At 36.7% G+C, this 13,900-nt stretch overlaps 1 protein-coding gene across 5 annotated transcripts in view; it reads right to left on the bottom strand.

The window, feature by feature from the left end:
- The window catches only part of RAPGEF2 (Rap guanine nucleotide exchange factor 2), a 185,420-nt gene that overhangs the window by 14,993 nt on the left and 156,527 nt on the right, over positions 1–13,900 (bottom strand). For all 5 annotated transcript variants that reach the window (XM_041479890.1, XM_041479889.1, XM_041479887.1 and 2 more), the window contains 6 exons: positions 11,681–11,927; positions 7,075–7,232; positions 3,026–3,266; positions 2,384–2,767; positions 610–821; positions 407–530 (listed from right to left, as the gene is read on the bottom strand). In XM_041479890.1, the coding sequence (XP_041335824.1) occupies positions 407–530; positions 610–821; positions 2,384–2,767; positions 3,026–3,266; positions 7,075–7,232; positions 11,681–11,927 (1,366 nt within the window). The remainder of the gene's footprint in view (positions 1–406; positions 531–609; positions 822–2,383; positions 2,768–3,025; positions 3,267–7,074; positions 7,233–11,680; positions 11,928–13,900) is intronic.

The raw sequence follows: 13,900 nt of genomic DNA, 5'->3' as shown, positions 1-13,900 counted from the left end.
AACATGAAGCCAAAGAGCATTCACTCCACGTTTTCTAACACAAGTAGCTGACACTGCTTCAGATACATTACCACTTCTACTAAATCAAAATTATAAGGCTGACACCCATCAATATTTCAAATGGACTAATAGATATGTTTTCAAGACAGTTTCTCTCCCTCCCACAGACAGAATCTCATTTTTATGACGTGACCATCAGCTACAGAATAGTGAGAAACATTTTAGAATGTATCAGTAACCACAAAACGTAATGGTTCCTCCAGTTTTAGACCACCACATCATGCTGGCCAATTGCTAACACAAAAAATTCATACTGCTCCAATAGAAGGGGCACAAAAAAGTCCTTCTTGCTGCCATCCAGCCTTCTCTCAGCTGGGGAAAGCTCTGGCTGGTACAACACACTTACCTTGTTCTAAACATGAGAGCAGGATCCATGTTCACAGACGCCATGCGACCGACATGGCGTATCTCCTTCGCAATCATCCGCAGCTTCTCAAAATTCACCAGGCCCTCCACTTTAGAATCATTTCCTACAACCAACACCATCAGTGATTAGGCAGGAAAGTTACTCTTCCTTAGCTAGAAAAAGGTGATATATTCTGCCTTTACCTTCATGAAGGAATGTGAGGTCTTTTTTGATGACAGGAAACAGGGGGATAATAGGGGGCTGTAGGTTTTGGCTGTTAAGGACATTACGATATTTTGCCATATTCCTAGATGGATCAAACAAGTCCTGTAGATCTTGAAACAGTTTTTCATACTTGCTTGGAAGCTTTTCCCAAGTAGTTCGGAGCCTTGCAACTGGTGCCAAATTCAGGCCACTTGAAACAAAAGAAGTGCAAAGCAGTTGAAGAACAAGAGAAAGAAACAAAAAATCCTAGAAAAGACCATGTTAAATTTTGTATGGTAGAAATACCACACAGCCAAAATACATTAGCACAACAGTGTCAATAAAATAACAGAAATTTAAAAACTTTTTGCCAGCATGTATTACAGAAGATCATTTTTACAAAAGCTATAAAAACTGGAGATATCTTATGATGCAACCATAAACAGAAAAAAAATTGCACTTGGATGAGTAATTAAATCTTAAAGAGGATATGTATTTGTTACTTAAAAACAGTGTCTGAGCTTGATAAGACTATCATAATCTAAGTACCTCAGGATGACTACTTACTTCCAGATTAACAAACTGGCAGAAAATATATATCTTCCACCTACATGATGATGTTCAGGTAGTGACAGCACACTGACCCACCTTCTTTCTGCAATAACACATCTGACATTGTTCTTTCAGGATGAAATTTTTTAACACTCTCTGTACCTGAGGTTATTCTCAAGCTGTAGCAGGTGCAAACCCCCTTCTTCCACTGTAATGACATTGACTGTCTTGCTGTTAATTTCTACCTGGTGGGTTAATTTCTACCTAGAGTCTTTCCTTCACTCAAGTTTTTCCTAGCAGAAAAAAACTGCTTTTTTCCTGCTTTTATTTCTCCTTGAGATGGCTGAAATAGCTGAACAAAATCTCAATATTTGGATGTCTCAGAGATGCTGACTGATCATCAGCACGGATCCCTGGCTTTGTAACTTGCCTCATTTGCTGAATAGTATTCAAACCTACTCATTTTTTTCCTACTCACAGTAAAAGTGTCACATTCAATCTGTTGACTGAATGTCAAAATGATGACAAGAGCTTGTGTCAAAGACAGTGATAACACTGTCAGTTTACCTCAACTTACTTGAGCTTTTTCATGAGAGACAATGTAGGGGGATTGTTTGTTTTTGTTTGGGTTCTAAAGAAAAAGTATAAACATAGACATTACAGTTTTCTCTCTTCCTTCTCATTCCAAAACTAAAAAATGTTTTCTGAGGCTTTCAGTACATTTTAAAATTCTTATTACAAGATCTTTATTTACAGACTATATTAGGGCATCACAGTTTGTTATCGATTATTTTCAAAGTTCTGTGAAAGAAACTGCTGATACAAAGGAAAAATAAATGTAATATATTATGACTGAATGAATTTAAGATACTGGGCAGTACAGACAAAAATGAGCTGCTTTGGGGAAATTAGTCCATTCATTTGCAACAATTGTGTGGTTTTCCTGTATATACCTGTTGTTTCTTTTGATCTTTTTCTCTAGAGCCATGTTCACCTTGCCAGCACTGTCTTGACCAGTAAGTACGTAACAGTAGCATTTCAAATAATATTTCAGCAAACATTTCAAATTACCAAAAATGCCCTCCTTAGCAGACTGCCAAGTGTTGATGTTAGCAGTATTAAACTGGTTTACTCTATTAAATACGTTTTTTTTTTTTTTAAAGACCAGCATAAGTAAGACTTTGTTTTTTACTTAGAAGTAAAATTATTAGTGGGCAATACCTAATGATGGCAAACATCGAGTTGAAGTTCTTGCATTCTCTGCAGTGTAGCGCTATCTTAATGAAATGCTTAATGATCTTCATCCTTTTCAGCTGGTTGGTTTCTCTTAGAATCTCAGAAGCCACCCAGAAGGTTTCTTGATTTATCACCTCTTCAAACCTTTTTAGATTAGTGCAACCTGTTTTTGATTTGAGTTTAAATAAGTCATCTATGTATTCTGTGGGTTCGATATTACGGAACAGCTCAAAGTTTCTCATGGAGAGTTGGGTAGCCACCTCAACAGTACTGAGCTGTAGTAGGGAAATTTGGCTTTCCCTTAGTAACTCTTGGGCATCTTCATCTGAACAAAGAGTTTCTGTTTCCATGTTGTTCTTCAGGTAATACCTGTAAAAACAAAATTCAGAAAAAGAGACTATTATATTGGATATAATATACCCAATTAGTGCTGAGGGTTATCTTTGAAGATCCAGTTGGAATCTGAGAATAAAATTAACTTCACCAGGCCTAGGTATTAATGACACATTGCATAACCAGCAATGTGTTGCGAAGAAACAGAACATTAAATAATTAAGTAACACTCCTTTAACAAGATTTTGACTTCATAAACTGGCATCATCAGCTTTAGCTCAGTCTCCATCTTACCTGCCACTCAGCTGTATCCTGTCAGCAAGCTTGGACAGCTGATCAGGGAGCCTCCTCTGCTTGATGACACCCTCAGGTGTGACAGAGACCTCGCACAGTGAATAGGCATCAGGGGTTGCAGTCAGAGCAAATTCCCTGATGGCCTGGATGACCACTTCCTTTGCTGTTGTGTCCTTGCTGATCATTATGTAGCGACTTTGCTGGTCTGCCTTGAAAACCCGCAGAACTTGGTCTGGTAAGTCTGGAAAAAAATTACAAGCAAGTCATGCAATTTAGTAAGCAAAGAAAAATAAAAACTCAGTGGTGTAAGAATGAGTATTTGAGTTTAATCATTAGTGTTACCAGTTTTCACTTCAGTAAAAGTCCTGATGAAAAGCTAGACTCTTACTGATAAAGAATATCTTCAGTAAAAACTAGTTCTATTAACATCCAGAAAAAGAAGCTAGTTAGGCTATAAATGGAGCAAGCCACAAAAATATGTTAATATTTTCAAAATTTGGACAGACAAGCTAATAAGCATAAATATATTGAAATCCAAACCCATTGATTCAGATATCCATCACTGGGAGTTTTAACCTCAGGTATTTTTAACTGACATGTATTTCAAATAATTTAATTTCTTCCCTCTGTTAGAAATAAGCTTTTCTAGTTTTGTGAGGCGTGACATCTACTCATTTTTCTTTAATAAGTTTCTTCTTAAAAATAATTAATTTTTTTAGATTAAGGAAGATACAAGCAAGAAAATATATAATAATAAAAAGCTTTCTAAATGAAGGCTTCTGAAATGACTATCATAATAAAATAATGAAAAAAACCCTGCCAAATGAAAACATTCACTTTGGTACAAGTAGAGGTTTTTTTGACAAGACCTGAATGTGCATAACATGTATTCAAGTTACTACAGAAAGATCTATTCAGCATCAGAAATCTTGTGACAAAAGAACAGAACTGAACACCTCCCCACTGCTCTTGCATGTTTCCAAAATAATAATTTGGAAATCATTAAGATGAATCTCTCTGATATGAGTGTATTTACATGCCACAAAGGCTTTTTAGGCTTAAATATATGATTTTACAAATTTCATGCAACTAAGCCCATAACTTTGAAGCTCACAGTAGTTTTTTGCAGCTTGAGAAGCACTAATACTAGAACACACTAACACTGTTGGATTACATTATCAGTTACACATAAAGGATATCATTACAGGCCAGCTTTTAGCCCTTCCTAAGCATTTGAGTCAAATTCACAAATACTTCACAACAAGCAAGCCAATTTTGCCTTTTATCACCTACTCTACACTGACCCATCTTCCTTCAGTAATTAGTTGAAGGAGGATACAGAGCAGAATATTTTCTGAAATATTTTCTACATTTTTTGACATCTGGAGGAAGGCAGATGCCAAAGACACAGGTTTTGGAGATGTTATTAAAAACCAGACCCTTCTCTAGATCTTGCTGCCTCTTGCTGTTACAGAAATATTTGCCAAAGAAATGCTGTGAAGTTGAGAAGCTACTGAAAACAAGTACCAAGGTGAGAAACTGTTTAACAGTCCCTAGAAATAAAGTGCTTCGTGCAACAAGAAAATAACCTGCTCTGCTGGGTCAGTGAAATCAATACGAAGAAACGCAGAGGACAGCAAGTAGAGGAGTCCCATCTTTGCACTGCATTTTAGCACCCAATTTCTCAGGCTGCCTACCTATCAGGGCTGTGAGGGAAAGCTCTACACAGAACACACAGACGTCTGCCAGCAAGTGAAATGATTGCAGCTATAGCAATGGTAGCAAGTAATTCAGCCCACTAATTTTTAAATAAAACACTTGAAGAGAATTGTAATCACCCCCCTTCACTGGTTTTCAAAAAGAGAAACTGGAGTGGCAGGCTGAAGAATGCAATGCTGTATGATAGGAATCTATTCCCTTAGAAAGATTGTGAGGGGAAAGAAAAAATACCAGTGACTGGCAGTTCATCATTACTCTATTATTTTGACTTCCAATCAAATAGCAAAGGCAGCACAAGAAAAGAGAAATCAAAGTGCTATTGAACATTTAAAAATAAATCTTTAAAAGTATATTTGAGACAGCCTGATCCAATCAGAAGAGAAACTAAAATGACTCCTTGCAGATTTCAAGCTGTTCACACTTTCTCCTCAAAGACTACTCTTCTAAAAGGAGCAAGTTGTTTTATTTTTTATCCTGAGGGATATTTCTCAAAGCCTCAAAGGACAGCTGCTCTACCCATTTCTCTTTCTCCTCCAGTGCATTCAATTTCTTGCAAGCTGCCTCCATTTCCATCTTTAATTTAGACCAAGGTAGTAAAAGGAATTAAAACTGCAGGCTTTAATTTTTTCAAGTCTTGAAATATATAGAGATATAATTCAACTCTTCTATATACAATGCAACCATCTCTAAAGTCCTTAAGGTATATGCTTTTCATTTCAAGCCCCGTTTTCCTTGCTTTCCACTCAGGAAACCTTAGAATTACTTTAAAAATATTCAGTGTGTGGACATTCAGGCAAAAACAAACAAAATGAAAACAATGTTTTGGTTTTTTTTAATGAGGAAGAAACACATTTTCTGCAAAGACATGGAAAAACTGTTAAAGCATTGTAGCAATTGCACTACATCATATTGATCTCCTTTCCTCAATGCAAAATGCAAACAGTTGAACCTTATTCATTTATCAAGCTTCTCTGAACTCCCTCTGTAATTCAAAGGTCTTTAAGCCTGCAATGGCTTTCCTTCTCATGGAAGTTTGTTCCAGCTGCTTGAGTCAGCAATGCCCACAGCGCTGGAAGTTGGCCACTTGCTGCACTTAGCATCACCACTTTAATTACCTAGATCTGTTTGGTCTAGGTAAGTGGCAAGCTAGAGAAAGGAATTTTCACCATTTATAGAAAAAGTCCTGATGAAAAGCTATGCTCTTACTGATAAAGAATAGCTTCAAGGTGTTGGACACTAGTCATTGGAGAAAATACAAAAAACTATTCACTTTCCAAGTCTCTCAGGATCAATCTTAGGCACTGGGGCAAAAATCACAAACCACCTCCTTGCAATCTCCTCCAGCCCTAAAACACTTGGACAGAACAATGTTCAGTATCACAGTTTCAAGCACAATGATTGCATCAACTTGGCCAGGGTGTAGGCTGATATTTAAGCAGCATCCCTTTAGCTAATCCTTTAGGTAATGTTTGAAATCCCTCAGTCTTAGGAGGGCACTGAATTTTCAGTTCTACATTTGAGTAATTCTCTAAAGATTAGGCTAAAATAACCAAGTGTCTGCTGAGCTACCATCACTAGATCCTGCTCCGGAAGCTATATTTTAACAGCAAAGACTTGGATACTTAACTCAGGAAAGGTTTTCTACTAAGAATCCTCCTGCAGCCAGATAAGAGCCCAAATCCCAACCCTACCAGGAGCTCCAGCTAAACCAGTTTTATAAGATAAGGCTCTCAAGTTTCTCCCCCTATTTCTCCCTCATTCACCCCTGTGCTTTGATCCTCTCTAAATGTGTTCATTTTTTATCTATTTCAGAAAGGGATTATATATTCAAAGATTTTGGCATACAGCTGTAGGGCAGGGTGACTAACAAGAAACCTTAAAACTCTGTCCCTTACAAATTTAGTACAAATTATATAAGTCTGTGCAGAAGAAGACTGAAATACATGTCTTGTGTCCCAGCCCAATATCCTTTTCCTTTACTATAAGCTAATGATCTGCTATGCCATTTGAAAATATTGCAGTCTTGAAAACAATGATCCATTGAGGCAAATTATAAAATACCAAGCAAAACAGGTTTTTACTGACCAAGAACATTCAATCAGTAAAAAGCACTCTGTATACAGCATACATGAAAAACAGACATCTATTATATGTGGGTAAAATATATTGTAGCAAATGTAATAAATCCTCATGCAAGAATTTGTGTATGACAGCAAACAGTTAATAAAAACTCACAAGCCTCTTCAGACTCTACAAATCCACACAAAAAAACCCTGAACTGTGAGAGGAAATTAAAAGGTCAAGAACTACAATAAAAAAAGGATCCTTACCTGGAGTAGTATTAAAGTCTAAGATGCGGTGATGAGACTGCAGCAGGTCAGGATTACTGGATGACAGGGTTCCACTGACAGGTAAAGCAGGAGGAATGTGCTTTGTTTGCCTCAGTCCCACAATGCTGTCATCCTGAGACTGGCCTATTCCAATGTCACTGCATTCAGAAACAAAATCAGGACTTACAGACATTCAGAGATTGGCTATACTAGAGGGATTCAGTGATTTCTCTATTGCTATGTTTTCATACTTTCAATTGCTGATACAGCAATTGCTATTTAGAAGTCAAAGTTCTCCAGACAACAGGACTTGCTTTGTGAACAGTCCACTCAGAGTGACTCGATTTGCCTGCTAATACTGCCAGAAGATCCTCACCATTAAGCTCTGAGGAGTTGCTAGGCTCATCTTTTAATGATTCTGGCCAATATGTTCATTCAAAAGGTGGTACACACCTCATCATTCTTGCATCAGCCCATCACCCAAACTTTGAGTAATACGGCTGTTCCCTCAGTGCTGCTTTCAGACCTGGACTTCAGATTTTTTATCCCATCACAGACAGGATCTGCAACTATATTTGTGATGTATTGTATTCATACTACATAAAATCTTTCAACAGACGGACGAGAGAGGATAATTGGAGATCATTTGGTTTTCCCCACCCTGTATCACTTCTCTGAGTGTCTCTCCACTCAGTGTGACTGAAGTGATACCAGGTAAGCTAAACAGCCACACTTGGGTGCTCTAAGTATCCTCTCCAAAGTACCTGGCAGCTGTAAATAAAGTATTCTGTGATAAAGGTGAAGGGTTTTATCCATTAAATTGTGTAAGGCAGGGTCCCACAGGAGATCAGTAGTGCTAGATGGATCAGAGACAGCTATCATCATGTTATAGTAGGCACTGATTTGCTTATTGCTTTTGAGTTCACAATAATGTAAAGCAGAACACCAGCCACAAGATATAGAGCTGGAGACAGCCATTGAACTTTTCTCTAAATATACAGATCAAAACCCTTAATAAAATACTCAGAGGGTATAAAATGTTGAATTACAGTCATTATAGAAAGTGAAAAGCATCAAAAATGTAGCAAGTATAGGCAAGGCCTTTCTAAAAGCCAAGCATGTCTAAATCTGTATCTACACATTTAAATAAAGCATAAACCAGAATTTGGACTTTGTTGCAAACGTTACAACTAAGTCAGTCTAGTAAATTAAATGGTGCAACACAAATGACCACTTGTACCCTAATGTTGGGCACTTAAGCCTTTGTATAGTGTTCCTAAACAGAAGTAATAAAGGCTAGATAATTACCCTGATAGCTGTTAGAGCACCAGTATCCTCTTGTGCTTACTGATGAATAACTCTACACCGTGCACTCTTGTACCACTTCTTTAAGTGCTACGAATTGAACAGTAGTCTGGAAAGCTACAACAGTATCTGAGCACTAAAGACACATTTTTTAATGATACAGACACAACGGCCTTTGAGAAGGCAATGTATGGTATTGCTCTGTGTTGTGTTTGGGTTTTCTCATTGTTTTACTTCTAAAAAAACAAGCAAACTCTGTATTACCAACACACTTCTATGAATTGTAAACCTCAAGCCATCAGAGTGACAGAAACACTCAAGTCCACTGGAAACAGATATAGGATTCTCTCTTTAATCAGAAGTTAAGGTGAATCTAAACATTTGTATTTTTGTACTTCCACATCAAGCACAAAATACTGTGACAAACTCATACTGTGAAGGTGCTCAGCACACAGCACCTTCATGCTAAGCCACAAGCAAATAAGTCTTTCACTGCGACCAAAAGAATTGCCAGCAATCAATATCAGGTCCTTCAAGCAGGAACCACTGCACATTTTAAAAAAAGAAAGTAAACAAAAAACCCTGCAGCCCTAGTACCTCAAAATGTTTTCTGGTGGCTCTAAACGACTATATACCAGATTTCATAAATACTGCCAACAACAGTATTTTCTCTAAATTCAAATCAAATTAAGACAGTGTGAATCTTATATTAATAGTTTCACTTGCATTATGCATTCCTTTTGCAGTTTGCCAGTTTTATATAATCTTATACCTATCCTGTGCGTCATGACTGAGGCAGCTTCAGTAAAGTGGATCAACTCTGAAATGTTAGGTTTAAAAGCAAAAAAACTGTCTTAAATTGTGCTGGAGTTTCAGTCTTCATATAATTGGAAATCCCTTACTTGACACTCAGTCTACTCTACTTTTAAAACTTAAATTAGAATCTGAGTTCTAACATATGCAAACAAGTCATGAACTCTAGAAATATCAGATAAAAGAGCAACACTAAAAAAAATCCATGTCCCATGAAGAGGTACTGTTAGGTAAAATATTTTATTATGCCAATGAAAGAAGGTTGTGGTTTTAAGGAAACAGCATTTCTATTGCTTTCGGTATGCACCTGCCGTGCAGGGTGACAGCATATTAACTAAGAAATAACTTTCCTGCTGAATAACAAAGAGGGTGGAAGGGATAATGAAATAACAGACGTATCTGAATGCTTCTTCCTTCAGAACACAAAATCCTGTGCACCCCACTCCAGGGCTGCAGAGAGGAGAGAGACAGGGGCTGCTGCTTTGTCTGGGATGCTGCACTATGGACCAGGCAGAACTTTACTAGAGAGGGAGGTGGGGATTGTATTTAATCCTTTTTTGGACCAATTGAGCCTACAGAGCACAAAATCACTCTGCGTCAGAAAAGTAAACAAAGAGCTCCAGGGGAGATTGTACCTGGAACCCAAGAGATGTCTCACAGACAGTGAGGAGATTTCCCTGTAGGTGCTGTTTGCTCCATTTGGGAAGTTATTTAACCTTATTGAACTAGAGCAAGACTGAAGGAAGGCATTACCTCCTGCTCAAACTGATTCATCTTTGATACTGATTTAATGTCTCCTGAAGCAGACAAGCTCCCTCTAAGAGCGACCTCATTCTAGTTTAAAGATTGGTTTTGTCTGGGTACATCCTCAAGGCACTGGAGCCTTCTGCAGTCTTCATACTCAAAAAACAGTGGACAGTTTCACCTCTTAAGCCAGCTGAGTCACGAAGTCTTTAAATGCCTACTTTAACTAAAGAGTAAATCAGCTTTCTCACCCCTCTTGACTTTCTTATATGCAAAAACGTGAAACTAGGTGAAGTCCCTTAATATATGCAACACCAGTAATTAAAAGGAAGAATGAGACTGATGCTTTTACACAATAGGGGGAAGAAAAGCACAAACACTAAACTCTATAGCCGCAGATCTCTATGCAGAAACTGTGCAGACAAAAACAAGTGAATGCCAACAGGCTTTGCAGACAAACTGCTATGTATAACACATAAAGCTGTGCTAGCAAAAAGAAAATAAAATAGGTCAAGTTTTTCTGAATCTTACCCAAAGAGGTCCCTGCACAGAAAAGGTGTAAATATGAAAGAAAATAAAGGGTTTAAAAAAAAAAAAGAAAAATCAACATGAAAATTTTATGCAAGTACTATGAACCATAGTGACCAATGCAGAAAAACAGACCTAAGTATGCACAGCTCATCAGAGAAACAAACATGCAAGACCAGTTAAATAAAGGAAAACATGCTAAAGACAAACAACACAAAAAGAGAATTTACAGATTCTCCTTTTATTGAAAGGTACTGCCATTTATTGAAGAAACATCCATTATTCATGTATAATAGTTTATATTAATTTAATAATTCTATTACTAAGATTCTATATATAATTTTCAGAATAGTTTTCATTTAGTAGGCAATATCTAACATCAGGTAAGCAAATTTTTTTAAGTAATGGCAGGAAAAAAAGCCCTGCATTTTCAGCAGGGCCGGAAAAAACAAGTGTCTTTTTTTAACATTTATATGGAATAGATTCTTCATTAGTGGGACACAGGAAAGAAAAATGCAAGAGAAAAGACTGATCGCACAACTACCCTCTACAATTAATTTTCCCGCATCAATACCATTTGCCTTGGCCAAGATCCAGATTCCCATAATATCATATAAAATTCACTCTTCTACTTTTGCCAGCAATTTTCACAACTCTATTTCTAAAATGTGTTCATAGAGCAAAAGCTATCAGGTAGCATATTTAGCTTTCATTAAAAAAAAAAAAAGGCAAATCAAAAAACAACCCACAATAAAAAAACCCACACAATTCCACCAAAGAACCCAAGTTAAAATTTGTTAAAATTTTAACCTCACTATCCTTACAGCAGCACATAAAAATTGTTATAGACCACTGGAAGGTGGATACATTGAAATCATAGCTCATACCAACCCTTTGCAAGTAACCTGCCTGCAGAATTATTCCGAAATAATTTCAGTTAACAGACCTCTTAAAAGAAAAAGGGAAATGATGTAAAGAAGTATTTGTGTCATTACTTTATCTATAAGAAAAAAATACATCTAAATTGATGTCAGGAGCTGCACTGTTAGCAGTCTATGCTTGTTCAAATATTCAGAATGGATTTTTTTTCTGGTATTTTTTCAGATATAAAGATGATTTGTATTAATAAATAAAAAGGTATAATCACAAACTATGAGTTCATTCAGAATTCTTATCATTTAATGCAGAGGAAATATTTAGGAGGAAATAAACTCACTTGTATGGTTTCTGAGGCAGAATGCTGATTCGAGTCTTGTCAAGTATCTTCTTTAACTTATTTCTTCCCCCAACTGTGTTGGCTTTACTTTTCTTATTTACTTTTTCTAATCCTATTACCTGCTCCACATCAACAGCAAGGTCAGGGATGGAGTAACGACTGGCCTTTTTAATATCACCGATCTTAGGCAGGTGGGGAGCACCATTTCTTTTTTCCTCTGACAACCTTGTTAAGAGTTCTTTAAAAACTGCACAAGACAGAAAAAGGGAGGTAAGAAAAAGGACAAAAATGTAAAAGAAAGCTCTGTGCACCAGAACAGTTAATATTAAATATTAATCATTTAAAAAAAAATATTAGAATATTCTGTCAATTCCAGCATTAAATTAATTTAGGTATAAGACTTCAAAAACATGTTTGCTTTTAAAAATGACATTCATTTTCTGTAGCATGAATCAGAAAACCAGTTAATTGGCCCAGCCTAGAAAGGAAATACACAGGTGCCCACATGGTTACACGGATGGTATCAACAGAAGGAATTTGACTTTTTAGTTTAAGGACAAAGGCTTCTGCAGAATAGCAGAAGAGCACATTAGACAAAAGTAAGATAGAAAAATAAAAATGAGAAGGAAGTTTTAAACAGAAAGGCAGCAACAAAAGCTTTCAGGTGGACAAGAAATTATTAGCAACAGCATCAAAAAATTAGAAGGGAAACAGCAACAAAGTCATAAGGAAAATAAAGCAGGAGACTACTGAGACACCTTGGATGTTAGACAGGGCTGTTGTATCCATCTGTCAGAAATACCAAAAAACCACTCATTCTCCCTCAGCTCCCTAGCAAAGAGTCAGCTCTGAGGCAGAAATATCTGACAAATTTGTAAATTAGTTCTTCTACTGCACCTTTGAGTCTCAAAAAAAAAGCCAAAATATTTTAAAAAAATCAAAACTGAACTGGAGAGCAAGTCATGTATTCTGAGTGTTAGAGGAACTCTCCATACAAAAATGGAAAAAAAATGATGATTTACAATAATAAATGGAAAGCGATAATTAAAACTAAGCAACTGTAGAAAAACATAAGAACAAGGACAACTAACTAAGGATGAGTATTAGGGGCTATGTTTTACTGTTATTTATTAATTTTGTCCTCAATATTCTCTCATATCTAGAGGTACAACAAATTACCAAGAGACTGCAAAAGCTTGAAGTAAGACACAAAAATGGAGGAGAGTAAACCCAGTAAACCCAGCTTGTATAAACTGTACTGCTGAATAGGACTTAGAGGCTGGAGAGAGAAATTAGCTACAGATAAGATGTTGTTCAAAAAAGGAAACTCTCATTTTGGGATTTCTGAAGAAATCCTGCATGCAATACACACAAAGTAACTGCTCTGGGACTGTACTGTAATCTGATTTCAGTATTTGCTCTGGAGCCACAAGACAGAAAAATTAGAAAAAACACTTCGAAGAAAGGCAGAAATCAGGTTTAATCTTTAACAGAGTAAAGTAACACCTGAGATTCAAACACCCAGTGTGAGGAGGATAGTTACAGATCTTACACATAGAGAAACAAGAATATCCAGCTAAAAAAGCGTGTCCAGATATATTAAGAAATGTCTCTAATTATTAGAAACAACTGAAAGAATCTTTACTGCAAAGCAGAAAAAAAATGTCCCAAGGAAACAGATTTGACAAATGACTTTTAAGACTCTTTGACCAATGACTTCTGGAAGGCAAACTAAATCTTCAGTTAGTGCAGTGATGTGCTGTGGTAATATTCTGCCCTACTTACTTGTGATGAAGAACCTGATCCTGAAAGAGATACTCAAGGAACACATCACTAAATTGTATAAATAATCCAAGTACCCAGTGGTAAAAAATCAAACCAAACCCCCAATCTATTAATTACTTATGATGCTAATTGAGGTCCTGAGCTGCTTGAAGACTCTTCCATGTGTACTTTAGTACTTGTTAGAAGGAAATATGTAGAAAACAAATACAGAAGGTAGCAAGAATCTTTTCACCTAGCTGGCAGGAAAGGCTGTAATAGCCTTGAGCTTGTTACACTTAGAGTGGGCTGAAAAACTACGAGTAAATTCAGCAGACACAATAAGACCACTGGTCAGCTGAAATGCCTGAAGAGGCTTCTTTCTTGAGAGAACTAAAGGTTATATATACAAGCAGGTTTTTAAAGTTTGAGCTACATGGCCACAATAGTTCCTCTTAA

Source organism: Pyrgilauda ruficollis, unplaced genomic scaffold (assembly GCF_017590135.1).
Source record: "Pyrgilauda ruficollis isolate IOZ18807 unplaced genomic scaffold, ASM1759013v1 scaffold5, whole genome shotgun sequence".
NCBI lineage: Eukaryota > Metazoa > Chordata > Aves > Passeriformes > Passeridae > Pyrgilauda > Pyrgilauda ruficollis.
The sequence above is the reverse complement of the archived record's forward strand: the minus strand, read 5'-3'. Positions and strand labels throughout refer to the sequence as shown.